The sequence below is a fragment of the Brachypodium distachyon genome, chromosome 2 (genome assembly GCF_000005505.3).
Source record: "Brachypodium distachyon strain Bd21 chromosome 2, Brachypodium_distachyon_v3.0, whole genome shotgun sequence".
NCBI classification, from domain to species: Eukaryota; Viridiplantae; Streptophyta; class Magnoliopsida; order Poales; family Poaceae; genus Brachypodium; species Brachypodium distachyon.
In genome coordinates, this window is record NC_016132.3 from 57,788,895 (window position 1) to 57,807,893 (window position 18,999).

Sequence of the window (18,999 nt, forward strand, 5' to 3'; positions counted from 1 at the left end):
TGATACGAAATCAATTAACAATCGACCTTTCTTGTCCATGTCTTCATGCATCAATGCACATGACCCACCAGCAAGCCATACACACACATGTGCACAAATTGAAAACAGTTTCTTTTCACTTCCAAAGTTCACCTCTCAATTAAGACCCCAAAAGAAGAGTAGTACCTCTCACTAAACACACTAGTGGCTAAATAATAGACAAAGTGACCAAAAAATTGAGGAACTCTTTGGAATTCACCGGGCTAGCTAGTTGCATGCATGCAGGATCTCAAAAGGATTCATCGATCTAATCATGCATTCCCATCATGCAAGCATGATATCTCCTGTAATAATGTGGATGGATGGATAGATATCAATAACATGTGCTTAATTAGTTCTAAGCTTACAAGGGAGATAGCAGAGGGAGAGCATCTTCTTGTTGGCTCATCTCATGGGAAGCCATGTGGGGAGAACAATGAAGAGGGGCCTCCTTGCCCTCTACTCCCACCGTCGTCTCTGTCGCCGGCACCGCCGCCGCCATGGCTCATCACGTCCATCCCCAAGTTCAGATACACCATCCTATTATCCAAGCTCAGGTTCATGCCCGTGCTCGTCACGCCACTGCCACCACCATACACGGCAGCACCACCCGGATGCTGGTGCTGATGCTGGTCACCACCGTACGCCATGGACACCGCCGCAGGATTGTTGCTATTGTTGTCCTCCCTCGACATGACCATGGCCGCCGACTGCACGAGCTCGAGGCAGAGCCGGAGCTTGTTAGGCTCGATATGCGTGAGCCCGGGCACCGCGCCCTTGAACAAGAAGTCTGAAGTGAGCGTCCTGAGGATGTCGAGCGGCGTGACCCCGTCGGCCAGCGTGCGCACGTTGGGGTCGGCATGGTGGTCGAGCAGCACGGCCACCATGTCCGGGCACACCATCTCTGCCGCGACGTGCAATGGCGTCTTCCCGGCAGGCCCTGCCGGGTGGTTCACGTCTGCAGCGCCAAGCTCCAGCAGCGCCTTGACGACCTCCCGGCTGCAGTTCTCGACCGCATAGTGCAGCGCCAGGGCTTCGTCCAGGTTGAGCCCTTCCCCCATGACCATGAGCTTCACGAGCTCCACGTCCGAGGAGTCCAGCGCGCGCCGCATCCGGCGGATCTTGTGGTGCGCGTCGTCGAGAAGATGTTGCTGTTGTTGGTCTGAGGATGGCTGCTGCTGCTGCTGCTGGGTGTCGTGGTGGCCGTGGTGGTGGGCGAGGAAGGGGGAGGAGCGGCGTGACATGGAGGATTTGAGCCGGAGGTCGTCGATCTTGGCCACCATGTCTAAGGGGAGGTGCTTGGCGAGGACCTCTGGGGGAAGGCCTGATTTGGCGACCAGATGGGAGCAGGTTGTCCAAAGCTGGTGGAGATCCTGCTTCCGGGACGCCATGAGCACCTTCATCACGTCCTCGATTGAAGCTTTCTCCACCATGCCCGCCAGCTGCTTCTGCATGCCAGACAGATCAAGAGAGAAAATAAAATTAATTAGCACACACCATCAGCAGATTCAGCACACCAATTAAGCTCATTGCTTCTTTGAGGACATGCACATGCATTTAGTAGTTGGACTTGGACAGACTTGGAGTTGCAAGTTAAGCTCCAACAGCTCACAGGAATGGTCATGGAGAGTGGGATGATGGATGGATATAAAGGGGAGAAAATGTACTGCATGATCTATATAACTTAAGCATGGCCGGACTAGTACGTGCATATATAGTGGATTGTCCCTGTGCATAAAATATAAGGGGGGAACAGGGAAGGCCGGGTGCAACAGTGTAGACGGAGTGTGGATACCAGCAGCTAGCAGCAATATCTCGTCGTCATGGCGCTGATTGCAGACAGGATTAAAAGAGATTGGAGAAAAGCCATGATGAGAAAATTTTCTTTTGCCAAAAAGAAAACCCTAGCGCAAAATGGCAAAACTAAATCAGGAGGAAAACATCAACGCAAAGCATGCAAGACGAAGAAAGCTGCAGGCCGATTAACGAATCGTGAGAAAGGTGTGTGCGGCTGTAGCAGGCTCGTGCCGAAACAGTGGTGAAGAAAGCAGAAAGAAGAAGGATATGGAGGGGAGGGAGGGATTGAGGGAACAGTGGCGAAAAGGAAAGGAGAAATTTCCCATTAACGAACGAACCCTAGCAAAAGCAAAGGGACGGATGATGGAAGATATGGATCATGGAAGGAAGGAAGCTGGCGCTTGCTGCAGGCTAGCTGCAGTAGCTGACGACGGATGGATGACAGAAAGATGGACGGATGGATGGACAAGAAGCTGTGAGATCGAGAAAGGAAGAATGGAAAGCAGGAAGAAGAAAGCGCCCACGTACGTATGTACGTTCGGACACGACGGCGGCGACCACACGAAGACGACGAGACTACTTCTTTCTACTGCTGCTACTCCGGTTTGTACAGAGAGGAACCAAAATCAAATCAATGCTGCAGAAATGCTCGCCAATCCCAACAAAACCAACCAACACATCGATCTATCTGTTCTTGATCCCCACAAATCTTACCAGAGAAAAAAAATGTTTTTTCCCTTCATTTACCTGGCTCTCTTTTTTCAAAAGGGGAAAGAGAGAGGGGTGATTTGAAGAGCACTGAGAGTGCAAAGTGCAAAACTGGGGAAAGAAATTGGGATTAGAAGAGATTCAGTTTTACCTGGGTGAGGAGAGCGAGCTCCTCGACGCCGAAGGATCGGGCGGCGGCGAGCGTGTCGAGGGCGAGATCGACGGCTGCGGCGCAGTGGGTGTGCCAGCAGCCGCGCTCGCCGCAGCCGGGCCGGGGCTCCCCCTTCTGCGGCACCAGCGACACTTGCCCGCTGTACAGGAACTGGAGCAGCAGCAGGAACACCTCGTAGCTCACCGAGCTCACGGGGATCACGGCGCCCGGACCCGCCGCCGCCGCAGCAGCAGCTGTTGATCCGCCGCGCGGGGAAGAAGCGCCAGCGCCGGAGGGGGAGCGCGGGCTGAGGTGGTCCATGAGCGGCTGGTCGGCGGATGCCTGCTGTTGCTGGCCGCAGAAGAACTTGCGGAAGAAGAGGCTGCGCGCGGCCAGGATGCAGCGGTGCGCGTGCACCAGCCGCCCTTCCACGCTGAAGCTCACGTCGCTGAAGGCCTGCCCGTTGATGAGGAGATTCAGGTAGTCCATGGACAGAGACTTGAGCGTGTCGTCCATGGCCGCCGCCCCTTAATCTGGCACCTCCTAGCTCCTCCTACTGTTTCGATCGGACTGCTGGCTGTGGAGGTAGCTAGCTAGATGGGGCTGGAGGAGGAGGAAGAAGAAGAAGGTAGGGATCGATCAGATCGAGAGAGGCAGCGGCAGAAGCAGCTAGCTTGAGGAGGTGTTCTGAGCTCTAGAGGAGGAGGAGGAGGGGTGGAAGAAGAAGAAGCCGTTGCTGTGGCTTCCCTTGGCTCTGCGGCGGCCCAGCTGCTGTTGCTGCTGCTGCTGGTTCTGGCTGCCCTCACTCCCCCCAATCTTGTGCTGCATCTCCCGATCTCTTTTGATCTTCTCTTCTGTCTGCAGTGACCACTTCTCTTCTCTCTTCTTTCCTCTTCACTTCTGTCTCTCTCTCTCGTTATTGCTCCCTTTTATGTATTTTTTTTGGCAGGCAACTGGTGCAATTTTCTCTCTCTCTAAAGGTCAGATTTTTTTGGAGGATGCTGTGTTGGAGAGGGGGAGGAAATAAGGATGGGGGTGGCATGAATAATTGGTGTGGGATTAAAATGGGAGGTGGGGGAATTAACCCTACACAGAGATATGCACAAACAGAGCATGTACATGTCTGCTCTTCAGGGGCCCGGAATAATTTGGAGAGAGAGTCCTATCGATTGGGGGTGGGGTGTCTGTGAAGAAAATTAAAGCGTGCCATGCTTTGACTGATGCGAGTCATAAATCATGTGTGATTGAAATGTCTGCTTGCTTGTAGGGGCGCAACCATGCAGGGGCCACGAGATAAATTTAAATACCGGACTCCCTTCGGAACAGAGATTATACGCCAGGCCACAATTTTTGTGTTCCACCGTGCATGATCTGGCTGTGTCTGGTTAATGTTGTCGTGTTTTTCTTGACTGCCTACATATATACAGAGTTAATAATATTTATTTGTGGAAAATCTGTTTTTGTGAGTGAATATTGCAAAATCCTGTTTAATTATGTGGCGACGCTTGTGCACACGCGGTAGCCCAGTTATGATATGAAATACAGAAAAACAGAAGGATAAAAACTAAAACAAAAATATCGAGGATACTGTTGGAAAACTGAGGAATGCAAGGAAAAGTTGGTTTTCCGAAGATAAAAGTAAAGCACACGAAATAATGTTATTATAAAATAGGAATTTATATATGCAGAAATCCCAGATTTTCTTTGAATGGAAAATATCTGGAAAATTTGGGGAAAAAAATCAACTATTAAAGAAAGTGGGAATATTTACAAATCAGGAATAATCAAGAAAAAAATTTGTAACGCTACCTAGCACGCGTTATCGATGATAGGTTTACACTACAAGAAAAAAATCAGGAATAATCAGGAATAACAAGGGAGATGGGCGACCTTTCGGTGGGATGATAGGTTTACACTACAAGATTATTGGAGGGAGGGATGACAACAAGAGCTTTCCTTGAGAAAGCTTTTCGTATTAAAATTTTACATATATGTAGTATACATTCGTATAAATATTTGGAATCTTCTAGTAAGTTTTTAAACTGCTAATAATTTTTTGGAAAAATGAGCTTTAAATGTCCGCGGTGTTATTTGGAAGTACCAGTATTTTACAGCTATTAAATGTATACAATTACAAAAAAATGAGAGTCGAGGAGTTAGTCAGCATGGAAGGCAAAAAAAAAGTTGGCAAAAGGAGTGACGCGCTGCCAAAAAATGATTTGAGGATAACTGCGTCTCACCTTCCGTTATCTAAAAAATACTATAAAAAAGAGAGTGCAAGACAGCAAAAGCTTTCTGTATGCTGCACTACATTATATTCGCTGAGATGCGTGTGCATGTATACGTTTGTGTATATATATACGTATGCACCTATCCATGATCATTCCTTCTGTTGACTAATTTGCTCAGAAGATTCCTCATCATGTTTTGTTAACATCCAAATGATAGGAGGCTATTATTAATTGATGATTAGCAGGGAGTGCATAAAGTATTACTATGAAGAGATCTTTGTTAACTACTTTTTTGTTCTATAATTCGGCTTCATTAATTAGATGACAGAACTTTAGCTTTATGCTCCCTTATTGTCTTCTAGCAATCTCTTCTCGGTTGTCTTATTCTTTCTCTGTCATCTTATAGTTTCACTGATTGGATAATCTGGGCTTAATTACGGATAATGTCGTGATAAGCTTTACAGAGTAGTATATTCTTGGTGGCGATATCTACTGCGTCGTCTAGTTTACTTTCCTTGCTAGAAAGTAGGGAAACATGTTAGCAAAAGGCCAAGCATGGTGAAAAGAAAGAATATATCAGTATGGATATTATATTTAATTTGAAATTAGCTTCTGGATTAGCGTGATGAGAACATATGCATATATACTTTGGAGTACGTAGTTAGTTAATTAGTCAAAGCAATATTTAAGGATTCAAAGTATACTTTTAATTTAGCCATCTTTCATAAGAATGGAAATAATTCAATCATCCATCAGTAAAAATGGAAATGCAAAGAAGACGGTCAACAGAGACCGGGGATATATCCGTGTATCTAACTAAGATTCTGGCGAACACTCGCATGTGTGTAAATCGCGAGCACCAGGATTTGAACGCTTGTTGGATTTCATGCCCCACACATATACAACGGGATCCTCGGACAATGTTTGTTATATATGATCAGCTTTTGGTGTATCGACTTTTTTCTTGTCTAGTTTCTTGATTGTGGGAATAAAAGACCATTCCCGATCTATCTTTTGGAATCTCGGTAAAATATTTAGTTTGTCTTATTGGCTTGACTTCCCTACCAAATAGTTCTTGTGTAAATGTAAGTATCCTACTTTATTTGTTAATACAATAAGCACTAACTAATTTTCGGTAGGGCATATATGGTGTGTCTATATATATATATATATATCAATTTTGTAAGGTCAGGTGGATGGAGTGTTGTTTATATCATGAAAGACACTGCTTTCTTGGTCTTTTCCTTGACGCCGACAGCTTCCCATAGGTAGGCTTAAATCCTTGTCATTGTAGCTCTCAAGTAGACCAAAACGATAGTTAATTAAACTCTTTCGGTACGTGTCCCCTTGGAGAAGCTACTCGGATCACATACATGTTTCCTAAACAAACAACCAAGCTCCCTGCATCGTTAAATTATATATTCCCTCCGTCTCATATTAAGTGTCGAAATATTACACGTGTCTAGACGTATTTGAGTATATAGATACGTCCATATTTAGACAAATTTGAGCCACGTAGTATGGGACGGAGTGGTACATAAATCATGCACAGGTCCAATTATATTAATTGTAAGTGTATAACAGCAATAAGAATCCTAATTAATGGTGATCTTTGTACTAGGTGATTTCTATTCCAGGTGATGGTGTGCTCTTAGTTTGTAGTAGGTGAACTTTTGTTCTCTTCTTCTAATTGAAAAGGCAGTACAACTGTTAGGCCCGTCAAAAAAAAAATCCTAATTAATGATGCAAGCCTAGCCTCCACATCGAGCTAACTATTCCATCTGCTCAAACTTAACTGTCATGTCAGATCACCGTCCAACCAACCACCCGCTTAACCATGTGCACAGACTATCTAATTTAGGCAAGCAAGTCAAATTGGCAGCACATTATTGTACTGGAAGAGAATTCCGTCGAGTTAGGCGTGGTAAAGATGGAGCTCAATATGAATACCAGGTAGCTACTCCTACGTAGGTTGAGGTTCCTTTGCTTGCAAACACAGGGTGCTAAAGCTAATTATGCTGCAGAGAATTAAACGAACCCACACGCATCTGATAGCAGCAGTGGGAAAGAGATAGAGTGTACAACCCAAAACGTGCGTGATTATTTTTGGTAGAATTGGCAAGGTGTCTTGCACAGTTACGCATGTAACATATTTATGCACCTGTACTTCTCAACAATCAATTATTCAAAACGATTTTTACTTCGCCACTACAAATTACCAAAAAGATTGTTTGAAAAAGCAATAAGATTTTTTTCTCTTGGCCTAAACAGCCAGAAAACTTGTAGTGGGGTCACGATGTCGGTAACTCGATAGAAAATCCAAAAAACGTGTGCAATGGCCTAGTAAAAGAGCTAGAGCGGCGCTTTTTTAAGACATGCAAAGAAGGGTCCGAAAACGGCATGAAAGCATATATCAGTGTCATTTTATCAGAAAATCAGCATTAAACACAAAAATGTGGACTTTTGCACACGTAAACGGCCACAACGATGTTTTACTTTCAGAGGTCAACAATGACTTGAAAACATGTTGCAGGGGCGACGAATTAGAAAAGCAACCAAACTCAAAAGGCATACTGGATTATAGCCCACGAAAACGGCAAGAACTATGAATTTGCCGAGCGGCCAAAATCAGACAGAAAACATACACCGAGGTGTCTACATATAAAAAAAATCGATACCAAAAACATGAGCCATAGCCCACGAAGACGGTCAGAATGGTGGCTTTTTCTGATGAGACAAAAATGCCTGAAAACATATACCGACGGGTCACATTATCGAAAATCGGAAGAAAATCCAACAAACGTGGACTATAGCTTATGAAAACGGCAACTCGGTGTATTTTTTTTCGACTAGCCAAAACCCCGTGAAAACGTGTGGGCTATAGCCCCCGAAATGGCTAGAACATTGATTATTTTTTCCACCGGCCAAAAGCAACAAAAAAAACGTATATCGATTAAACAGACAAAATGGTGATTTTTGGTTCGAAAACGTGTACCGTATCGCAATATCGGCCGAAAATCTGAAAAACATATACCTATAGCCCACAAAATTAAGCAGAGTGCAGGACGAGGATTTTTTTAAGGCCGGCCAAAACCGGCCCGAACTCAATTTTGCTCGACATACATGCATGCTTCTCCCGGCTTAATTTCAAACTTTTAACATTGCACTATTTACTTTTGAACCGGCCGGACACTACAGTCCACATGTACGTACAGGCGGAATTAAATCATGGGCAGATGCCTTTGCAGTCGCAGAAGCATTACGCGCGTCGACCTTGTACATGATATGATGAACATGGATGATCAATCATCAGGCCGTATGCAGTCAGATTTGGTGGTGGTAGTGGTGTCTTAACAGATAGAAAACCATTATTGTCATTACTCACTTCAGGGTCCTTTTATGAAGTGCTTCGGTATGATACAGTCACGCTTTGGTTCTTTTCTCAATATATATTAGCTTGTCGATCTATAAAGGTCGCCTTACTGTAAAGAAGCAATGCTGATAAACATATAACTGTGTCTGGTCGAAGTGCCCACTGTATGTGTTCCCCGCAGGGAGAAATATGCATAGGAAATAAAACAGGGTAGCAGTCAGCAACGAGCCAAGTGAGACTTTTATTATGTAGGCTCTCTGTTTCTCGTTTAATGTTGCTTTCCATGTCACTGTTCTTTTTTTTACAACGTTCCTTTTTGTAGTACAAATATGACTGATTTCATGACGGCAATGTTGGGAAATCCTTTCTCCTGTAGGCTGTGAGAAGATCAAGTATGTTTGAACTTTTACCATATTATATCAACCAATTTTGGTCATGAGTAAAATTTTGTATTTGTTTATATAATCGCCAACTATTTTGTACGCCAATGACCTCCGGCCAATTCTAATTTATTTTTTTGCCAAATTATATATGGCTAATTATATGGTTGGACTCAAACCAACACACTCATCCCTTTGATGTCTTTATTTTTCTTCCTTTTTTGCGAGAAGGCTAATGTCATAATATACTCCATCCAACAACTTAGATATAGCAAAATTCCCTTCCTCTGATCCTCCGGTGCCCTGGCGGCCACGTGAAGCGGCCGGCCGGAATATCGACTCGTGCCCCGAAAGCCCAAGTGGCGCATGCAACTATATGCATCCTATCCAGCATTGTATTCCCCCGTGGTGACCGATCGTTTCTTCATTCGATTCCCAAATTTTCCCGTCAGCGCGAGCCGTGCGTGCGTCTCCATCCACGACGGCCGGGTTCACAATTTCACGTCGGCACGGGAGATAGATCCCCACAGCAGCCACGACAAGGTCCAATCTCCCAACAGTGGCTCCCTGCTAGCTGGACGGGTCGATGGGTACACTTAATTTGTCCCCTGCTACCCACGACGGACGCCGCGCCGTACGTGGCCTCGCACACACCCATAATCCATGGATTGGTCTACACATTGACAATACTGGATCGATGCACGGCTGGCTGGCTACCTACACTAGCTACCCGGCCTTAATTGGCTACGCCTTGTCGTTCTGGATTGATCAATTATATGTGATGGTCGTCTTAATTGGGCACACAAATAATATGAGGCCGGGGCATAATTCTTAAGGCCACTCCCAGTGCATGGTCTTTTAGGAGCTGTCTATAGCTCACAATAAATGCTAAAAGACAATATCTCCAATGCATTGTTTCTTAGATGTTGTCTCTTGTGAGTTTACAATTAATTAGATTTGAGATTAATACTTGCACCTCAACATTGTGGCCTATTTGTGGCATGAACCAACATATAAATTAGTTCATACAAAAGAAATTCATTTTCATTCACTAGATTAAAAACTTATAAACTGAACCTGAAATTATAAACTGAAGGCAAAACAATGCTGAAACTGAATGGTACTGAAACTGACCAAACAAGCCACCTAGTGACTACTGAACCTGCTCCAAAACCACACCACGATCTCAACCCATCCAAAATTCAGTATTAGTACTAGCCGCCGAATAAAATTGACAACTTGATGCACACAGCTCGTAGAGAATCAACTGACAAATTGCATTCGTTTTGTTATATAGCTGCTTCTCCATGACCCCCCTGCCCTCCCCTCTCTGATTAGAGCTGCTTCTTCTAGACCAGACAAACATGGTGATTAACACATAAATCATGGAGATTGTGCTTACTACTGATTTGGAGATCTGTTGTTGGAGGAGCGACTGGGATCGGCCAAACCAAACAGTGCTGCCTTGGGAGCCTTCTCCCTGCTGCTGTCCATGGAGATTAGGAAGGGGCGGAGATGAGTTGTTGGCAGCTGCGGAGATGGCCAGGTGAAAGGAGAGGCATCAACGGGACTGCAGATGTGAATCGGGGGAGACAGATGGCCAGGTGAAAGGAAGAAAACTGGCGACGAGCTTCGCGGGAAGGCGAAGGGCGACCAGGATGGCGAGCTGTTGCAGGTTGCATCCGAGAAGAAAGGTGCAGCGAAAAAATCGCCTGACCGGCCGCACGGGATCAATCGTAATTAACGTGTGCGTTGGGGTACGGGACAAGGATCGTTCTCTATAGAAGAACCGACTTCTGCGTTTTTTGCATTAACCACGGTGCCACGTCAGTTTTTTCCTATGTTCCCGTGCCAAAAGACGAGCGCTGGGACTGGCCTAACCAATTTGTTCGGTTGCTTCGGCTGATGCAAGTATGTATCGTATGGTCGATTTCTGAACCTCGTTGTCAGGTTGAAAGTGTGCTCTGCTTTCTGCTGGTTGAAAAGGACCGATCATCGATAGATTTGCTCATGGAGCACGCCGGATGTGCATGGATTGCTTAATTGCGTTGCGAGGCTCTCATTGAAGTTGCTACTTGTTTCCATTAGCAAATTAATTAAGCGATCCATAATTCTTGAACAGATGTGTGCACTGTACATAGACATTTCTCCATTCCCGTACGTACCAGCACAACCCTTGCCTCTTTTTTTTTGCCTCTTGGTTGATCCTGGTGGTTTTAAATAGAACTGGCGCAGTGTGTGGTGCAATTAGAGGTTGGTCGGTTTCGCAAACTAGTACTGTTTCAGGTATATATATACGTCATGTCTCCCCGCAGAAAAAGGTACGTCATGGCCTCCTATTTAGGAGTAAAATTCACTTCGTACGTACTGTACAATGAATCCAAAATAGACACAGAGTACCATATTAATTTGTTTTAAAAAAAATTCACTTTGTACCCAATTTAGTGTTTTTTCCACTTTGTATGCCATTGCCGTCTAGTGATGTTTTCTGTACCTTGTAGCCGGTTTATCATATTAACCAGATGGTTCGGTCGCTGCTCGTTGGCCTAGCTCGGCCCGACGAGTACGGTAGGTCCTAGTTAGTTCAAATCCGCATCAATCTTTATGAAACGAAGAGAATATATTCTACACACATTGATAAATGATAGCGCAAAGTGTAAAAGTCAACACCAAATTGGATACAAGAGTAAAAAATAAATAAGAACCTGCGATACTTTGTGTCAGTACGTTTTGGGCACTTAGAGTACTGAGTTAAATAGAGAAAAGTATATTTTTGGTCCCTCAATTGATAGCAAAGTTCATAAATGATCTCTCAACTCGAAATCGTATGCATCCGGTCACTCCCTCGGATTTTGAACGGTTTCGACTCTATGTTGAGCGGTTTTTCCCCGAATTTACTCCCTAAGTTAATTTTCGATGTCTGTCTAGCTCCTCTGTGGCCTGTCATGCATGTCTCTCTATTTATGTACGTGACCTCTCATGCTAGATCTCTCCCTGGCTCCATATATTACTACCTGCACATTTTACTCCGGAGGAAAATCGTAAACACTGTTACTGGCTGATACATGCACAGATGCACTTCGGATGGATCCATACATTCATTGGACGAACATATATACCCACTGTAGGAAGTTCGTTCGTACTAAACGTCTGACGTGCGCGCCACGTACAGTGCATGGCGTGCTGCATCCACATATGTTTTATCCCCATCAGGAGTCTGTGGTACGAAAGATATATATCATGGTACGATTCGCCGGGCCGGCCAGCCGGAGACCGGCCCATTGTTCATTGTTGTCGGACTCTCGTCATATCGATCGATCGATCCACCGACGACTAAGACTAGTTAAGATTCTGAGGTTGTCTAAAAAAAAAGTTAAGATTCTGATGCAAACGTCTTGATTGATCTCTGTCTTTTTCAATCTTCTTCATGGGCAGCTCGATGTATAGAGGCCGGCCGGGCTGGAGAACGGGAGATCTACGGACAAGTTAAGGGCTGGCGAAAGCAACGAGCTAGTGCGTGGTGGATAGATATCCATCCGTCCGTGGATCCGTCCGGCGCCGGGGCATGCAAGCATGTGAGAACTTCCCCGTTTCGCTCGCCGTGTCCCAAGGGTACGTTTGCATGCATATTGGCTAAGCTGCTTCCAGGCCGGCCTCAATGATATATGGACGCGGCTCTCGGTTGGCGATTGATAGCGATTTAGCCCAGATGGAACGGGACGACGGAGCGGCGTATCCAGCGTCGTGATATCATGGTCTGTGACTCTGTGTGATATCATGCATGTTTTATATCGTCGTCACCCAAAAGAGTAAGCATGCTAAGAATCACAGGAAAAATGATCGCACGGCCCAAAACGTACGACCAGTGATGACGCAGGCAGCCGATCGATCGATCACTGCAGCCACAAAAGCAAAAGCAAAACCTGCTAACTAATTAAGCTGGTGTTGCTCTGCTTTTACAAGAGTAGTACTGCCAGTAATTGATTTCTCGCAACCCCTGGCGCTGGCGCTGGTGGAGGAAACTGGCCGGGCAGCCTAGCTAGATCGAGATCTCTGGGCGCGGCCAGGGGCATGCCTGCGTCCAACAATCGCTTTGGCCGGGTCAGTTTTTACAACCCTTGCGCTCTGCAATTAACTGTGTCCGACCGGGGCGCGGACCACTTCTGTTCCTCCGGCACAGCAGCCGCCGCTTAATTAGGCCCCCCCGATCTTGGTCAGGCTTAATTAAAGGCCGTGGAAAAGTTACTGCGCCATGGGATGGATATATGCCTTTTCCGTGTCATCTGCTTGTCGTGGATCGATCGTTTACTTACTCACTCTCAGTACGGTGCCACCCAGCAGCAGCAGCCATCCCATCAAGCTCGCTCAGGACGTCAGTCAGGGCTCAGGAGTGTCCAGGAAAGAGCTGGGAAGATGATTATAAACGCGCAGTTATGGGGAGTCGAGCCGTGCGGGAAACGGGGGGCACCACTGCACACCAGGCCCCGCACCGCAGCATGGCCTGCCCGCCGGGGAGCCGACCTGCTGCTACCAAAACCAAATTAAAGACTAGAGGGCACCCCTGCAGCCCGGCTCAGCTCCCTTAAATTTGGGACTTCCGACGCCAAGCTAAGCTATAGGATGGCCCGTGGGGGCCGGGTCATCGTGCACCTCGATCCCCGAATTAACCCCCAGCCGGTCGCGCTGCTTTGCATGCCAATTAACCAGAGAGACCGGCACCCTCTGAGCTTAATTCTGCAATGCCACGTATACCGTATACGTACCAAGTTTGTTTGAACGCTAGGGAGTATAGTACTGTGTAATAAATCGGAGAAGAGATATGCAGTCCAGAAAGTGCACGCCATGCGGAGGGCGGCTAGGCTAGGTTGAACACGTAGGATTGACACGATCGAGAGATGTCACTGACCTACGCTACGCAAACATGCAAGCCGGGGAAATCAGACAGACATGCGTGTATGGGCGACCATATGTGTGTGGCTGACGGCAAGGGTTTTGGGACTGGCAGTGGTAGTTGTTGGCCCATCATATCCCTGATCCCCGATCCATCGACTCATCGAGTCGAATTGGATTGTTATGCATGGGCGCATGGCACGGCACGACCGTAGCGTAGTACGTACACCCACTGGAGCGCGGACGTTGGGTGCAGTATACATCCATGGAGCGCAAGCAAAGCATGGGGCCGCCCGGCCATGGCTGCCGTTCAATAAATTACTACCACGGACGGCCGGGCACAGAATCTTAGGACGCGGGCCCCCGGCCACTCAGCGACGGTCGCTCCTTTTCTTCCCACACACACACCCCTCATCGATGCGAGCGCGAGCGAGTGAGTGACCGGGTGTGCAGTACTCTTGTACGTGCCGAGACTGTAGTTCGCGCCAAACTGATCCACACCATAATTCGTACACTTCCTCGACGGGAATTTACCACTGCTAGACTTGGCATGCAACGCAGCCGGCCCGTCGATCTAGCTAGCTAGAGGTAGCTCGGTCGGTAAAAACTCAGGAGAGTTGCATGTGTTCCGATGGAAATTCAGAACAGGGATCCATGCGTGGTACACGGTACGACGTAGCTAGAGGTAGGAGGGTAGCTTGGCAAAGACTAGCTAGGTGTGGTGGGCAGAGATCGATCAGGGTCAGGGGGAGAACATGCGTGAATCGAACGGCCCGGCGGGGTTCACGGAGATGCATGCACCGCTGGCTGACCATGGCAACGGTTTTCTTCGTGTTTGTACGTACGTACCGGCCCTCGATCTGGCAAGCAATGCAGTAGCACGTACTGGATGCACTGATGATCGGCCGATGTGTTTGCGAGAGCCAGGTGGACCTCTTAACTGCATTGATTATGGCGAGCTGCGTGGTTACCCTTTTGCAGACAAGGGAGGACCCAGGGAGATACTGCTGCTGCCCATTTATATTTTCTGCGAGGGGAGCTACGCCTGCTAGGTTGCATATATTGCATGGCTGGACCATGCATGCAAGCTTGATTCATTACTCCATCGCGTGCAAATGCATCCTTATTTTTCCGCATTAGCAACGCTAGTGTATTCCACTACAGTACGTAGTATGCTACTCCCCACTTCTGTTGTGCAGTGTAGTATCTGTTGCCGCGTACAAAAGAGGCACTAGCTGTACTCCCTCCGATCCATATTACTTGTCTCAAATTTGCGAAATATGAGTGTATCTATGTTTAAAAAACGTATAGACACATGTAATATTTCGACAACTAATATGGATCGGAGTAAGTACATACTTGGTCATTCATGCAAATCCTTGTAAATCTTCGAATAAGCCCTAACTGTCCGAGAGAGTACGTGACAGAGAGAGGAAAAAAAAACTGGTCGATCTTGTGTCAGCAGCCGGCTGGAATCCCCACTGATTGACGCATCACTGAACTGCCCGTGTCTCATGATTTTTGGCCCCTTCGGATGTGACGCATCCCGGCCACTGATGCATTGTCCTCGACCCAGAATTGTTGTTCCAAGCCCGCGTCCTGCATGCTGCATTTGCTGCTGCTCTCTGCCAGCTTCTCCTCCTCTTACACACGCATCCATGCACACGCGCGCGTGCAAACTCAACCCAACAAAGCCAGGCACCTCGAAGCAGAAGCAGAAACAAACCCCAACCCACACGTCCGTTCGTTCGTACAAAATCTACTCCCTTCACACGCTTCCCAATTCCCACCGCGTATCCCATACATCACATCTCTCTCGATCTCGATCTCTTCCCCGTAGCTTTTATTTGTACGTGCGTGCGCGTGGCGCCATCGACGTACGTGTGTACATACTGACATGGACGTAGATAGCTCTAGCCATCCCTTTTGCTAGTACCGCCATATCTTTGACGTCTGCGCATCGATCGGGCCAATAACTGCTGTAGATGCACGTACATACGGAGTGCGTGCGTTCTTGAACGACGAGCTGCAGCTGCTGCTTGTACTACGCCTCACCTCCACACGCACACGGCAGCGAAAGACATTTTTATACTCGCTGTGTCCAAGCGCAAAATTTAGATGTATTTAGACATGGTTTAGTGTATAGATGCATTTAAATTAAAATTTAGTTAAAGTTGAGAGACGAGAGATTTCATTGAATACTGTATACATGATAGTATATATCAGCTGCTGGTTGAAACATGTGTATACCATCGAGAAAGGTTATAAAATGGAGAGGGAAAACAAGATGCGTGCGTTGAAGGATCATCTCTGGCTCTGGCTAGCTCTGGCTCCCATTTAAGCTGCATGCATGCTGCATGTCCAACGCAACCTTTGGCGCGAGAGGAGAGAGGAGGAGCATATGGTCACATGCATGCATGCAGCAGAGTACGGTTTGAGCCAGCAGCTAGCAGGAAGAAAGCAGCGATGTACTAGTAATATATGGGAGCCAGCCAGCCAGTCAAGCCCAGCTGCCAGAGAGCTCTAGCTAGCTCCCGCCCGGTCTTTAACTATGACACATCTCTTCCATCTTACCTAGTTTCACGTCCTGTCAACCTGTGGAGTACGTACCACGCAGGAAAGCCTGTCGCTGCCTCGCTCCCCTGGGCCTGGCCGGCCTGTGCTATCGAGAGATCGATCATGTGTTAATCTTCTGGGCTTGTGGCTGGATCGGTCGATCGGCGACGTGGTCTCGTGGCTGCCAAGGCAATGCCATTGGCCACACGCACGCACACGCCCTCCACCACTGTGTGCATGTGCTTCTCTCACTCACTATCACTCTCTGCCTGCAGCAGGCATGGTCGTGTCGAGCCATTCCTCTTGGAGTTGGAGGTGTGCGAGCTAGGACAGGCCGAGACATCTCTGGCTGGCCCGGTCACGTCGCCCGTCCAGCCCGGTGGGCCCTCTGACTGAACCCTTTGCCCTCATTGTCATGTCACTCGTGCTGACTTTCTGTCGTCGATGGGCTCAGGCTGAGAGAGCTCCAGTACTTGTCTGTCTATCCAAGAACGCCTGGCCGGCCTCCCCCCTCGTGCGGCACCCGCATGTTACTCCAGTACTTCAGATACGTACATCACACATTCACACTGTTACGCGTATGACCGACAGACATGCGCGCACTTGGTGTATATAATTCCAGTAACAGCTTGTAACAAAATGTCATTGGTTAGTTTTAGCTATAGGCCAGGGTATGTATGTACTGGCCGGCTTGCTCATGTACAAATTCTTGTGTTTATCGAAGCCGCCCGTCCTGCTTCGACACATGTACAGTTCATTTCGCCAGAAGCGTGCCGGTAGCACACGCACGCACGCACGCACGAAGACATAAATGCAAGGAGATCTTCTGCACACACGCGCGCACGCACTGTTGGCAGGATTTGATCGGTATGGTCGAGCAGCATGGCAAAAAGCTAGGCCGGCTTCTGGGAAAAGTGAGAAGCGAACGGGCAGTATTGACGAAGGGTAGATGGATGAAAAAGGCGTCCGGAGTAGATATAGCAGTATCCCTCTTGCTAGCTACTCCACCGGCCTTATCTTATACGTACTCGTAGGAGTGAGTGCGTGAGTGATCAGTGACTGAGGAGAGGCAATGAAGCTGACACGAGCAGAGAGCTGCAGGGCTATCTAGAGTTGCATGTGTCGGCGTCCGATGTGCTACGTGCGCGCACGTGCACACTGGCCGCAGGGGCAAGCGTGCCTCTGTCTACTACTGCCTGTCAGTTCCTCTCATCTCCCTCTCTGCCTGGGGGTGTACGTGGCCGTGGCCGACGCTCTAGTCGCTCAAACATATGTACATGCAGAGACACAAACGCTCGATCCGATCGTCGACGACCTGTGTTGTCTGGTCGACGTACGTACTTCCAAACATGTACCACACGTAGTGCCGAGCGAGTGCGTACGTGCGGCTCTATTAAAAAGAAAACACAGGGTCGTACGTGCAACGCAGGAGACAGACCGGAGTTCTTGTTCGTTTGTTTGCCACGTACGTACTACTTCTGCGTAGGAGGGGGCCAAACTGAACACTTTTGCAAGGCCAGGCACGCATGCAGCAATAGTATATATATATCTCCAAATTCTAAAGGGTTCGGTCGGTCATGTGGCTGTCTGTTTGGGCAGGTAGCTTCTGATGACAAGTCCCATCCATCCAACAGCCCCGATCCCAAGCCATTCCTCTCCATGACGTAGGAATTAATGAACCAATATGTACTTTTAGATGGAAAACAGTGGGAGTAACGTAGAGTAGAGCAGTAACAAGTATATGTTACTAGTCTACGTTACTACCTTCACAATGGATAGTAACATATATGTGGTGTCATGCATAGTGTCATTTATTAGATTGTACACTCATCATGCTTTGATTTGTGTAATGTTATGATAACATATCTAGTTACCACAAACCTCTCTCCTTATTAATAATATGTCACATCATCAAATTTGATTAGTTGTCATTTATGGTACCGTCTCTCTTGCTTTCGCTATGACTACCCTTATATCGGTTTCCCCCTTTTGTCAGCGATTGCTGCGTCGTCGGGCCCTCACGTATACGGCGTGGTGCCGCGGCCCTTCTCCTCTGTTCATCAACCTTTTGGCTTTCTTTGTTTTTGCCATGCTTGATCCCACATTACCTGAAAACTTATTGGCAGGTTTCCACACATACAAAAAAAAAATCTACTCCTACTTTCCGGCAAAAAAAGCATTTACCTATACATGTAGTCATGTGCTCCCGTTTATTTTCATCCTCCTAACTCAGATATGATATTTAGCATATGAACTACGATGTGTTATGAACTTCAAAAAGATTAAAAAAAACTGCTCTGTATTGCAATCATCGAGTGCCGGGTGTCCGGCCAGCTCTCGGCACACACAATCCAGGATTCCAGCGATGTGATGGCGCAGAGAATCCCGGCTCCTAGATTTGCTGTGTCTGCACAGCTGCACGCATGCACAGTGAGCTCAGCAAATGATTGCTTTGGCGCCACACAAACTGGAGAGGGAGCAGCTTATAATCCATTAATCAAATTTCTAGGCTCCTCGTTACCTTTTCCTTATCCGGACTGATTAATTAAGCTGATGTGATCATGGAGTGCACTACCACTGTTTAGGAGCTTAACCTTTTCTGTTAGCTGATGTAATCATGCATGTTCTATATATTATATACATATGTGTAATCATCTTCCCCCAGCTATCTAGTTTCCGTTTGTGGAAATATATTAGAATCTCCTGTCGGCGGTCCAGAATTTAACTATATATTGTAAGCACTTTTGCTGGATACTACCACTAGGCTACTGCAGAGTGTTTTCTTCTCCTTCTTTTCTTCAGTGACTGGACCAAGTGTGGTCCATTCTGCAGTTTTGGACACTTTGCAGTGAACGAGACTGGATCGAAGAAGAAGTGTGCACATGATGAAATTAT

The 18,999-nt window shown here is 47.1% G+C and overlaps 1 protein-coding gene across 1 annotated transcript; it reads right to left on the minus strand.

Annotated features, from left to right (window-relative positions):
* LOC100831525 (BTB/POZ domain and ankyrin repeat-containing protein NPR5) lies at window positions 1-3,647 on the minus strand. Its single transcript, XM_003565017.4, has 2 exons — window positions 2,675-3,647; window positions 1-1,466 (listed from the first exon to the last, which is right to left on the minus strand). Exons 1-2 carry the CDS (start codon window positions 3,188-3,190, stop codon window positions 429-431), a joined length of 1,554 nt encoding a protein of 517 aa, XP_003565065.1. The 5' UTR covers window positions 3,191-3,647; the 3' UTR covers window positions 1-428.
* Between the last annotated feature and the right edge of the window lie 15,352 nt (window positions 3,648-18,999).

Bases quoted from the DNA above. Each gene is read 5' to 3' on its own strand.
- LOC100831525 (XM_003565017.4), bottom strand. From the start codon at position 3,190: ATGGACGACACGCTCAAGTCTCTGTCCATGGACTACCTGAATCTCCTC. The intron at 1,467-2,674 runs GTAAAACTGAAT...TCTGGCATGCAG, and splicing joins AGCTCGCTCTCCTCACCCAG to AAGCAGCTGGCGGGCATGGT.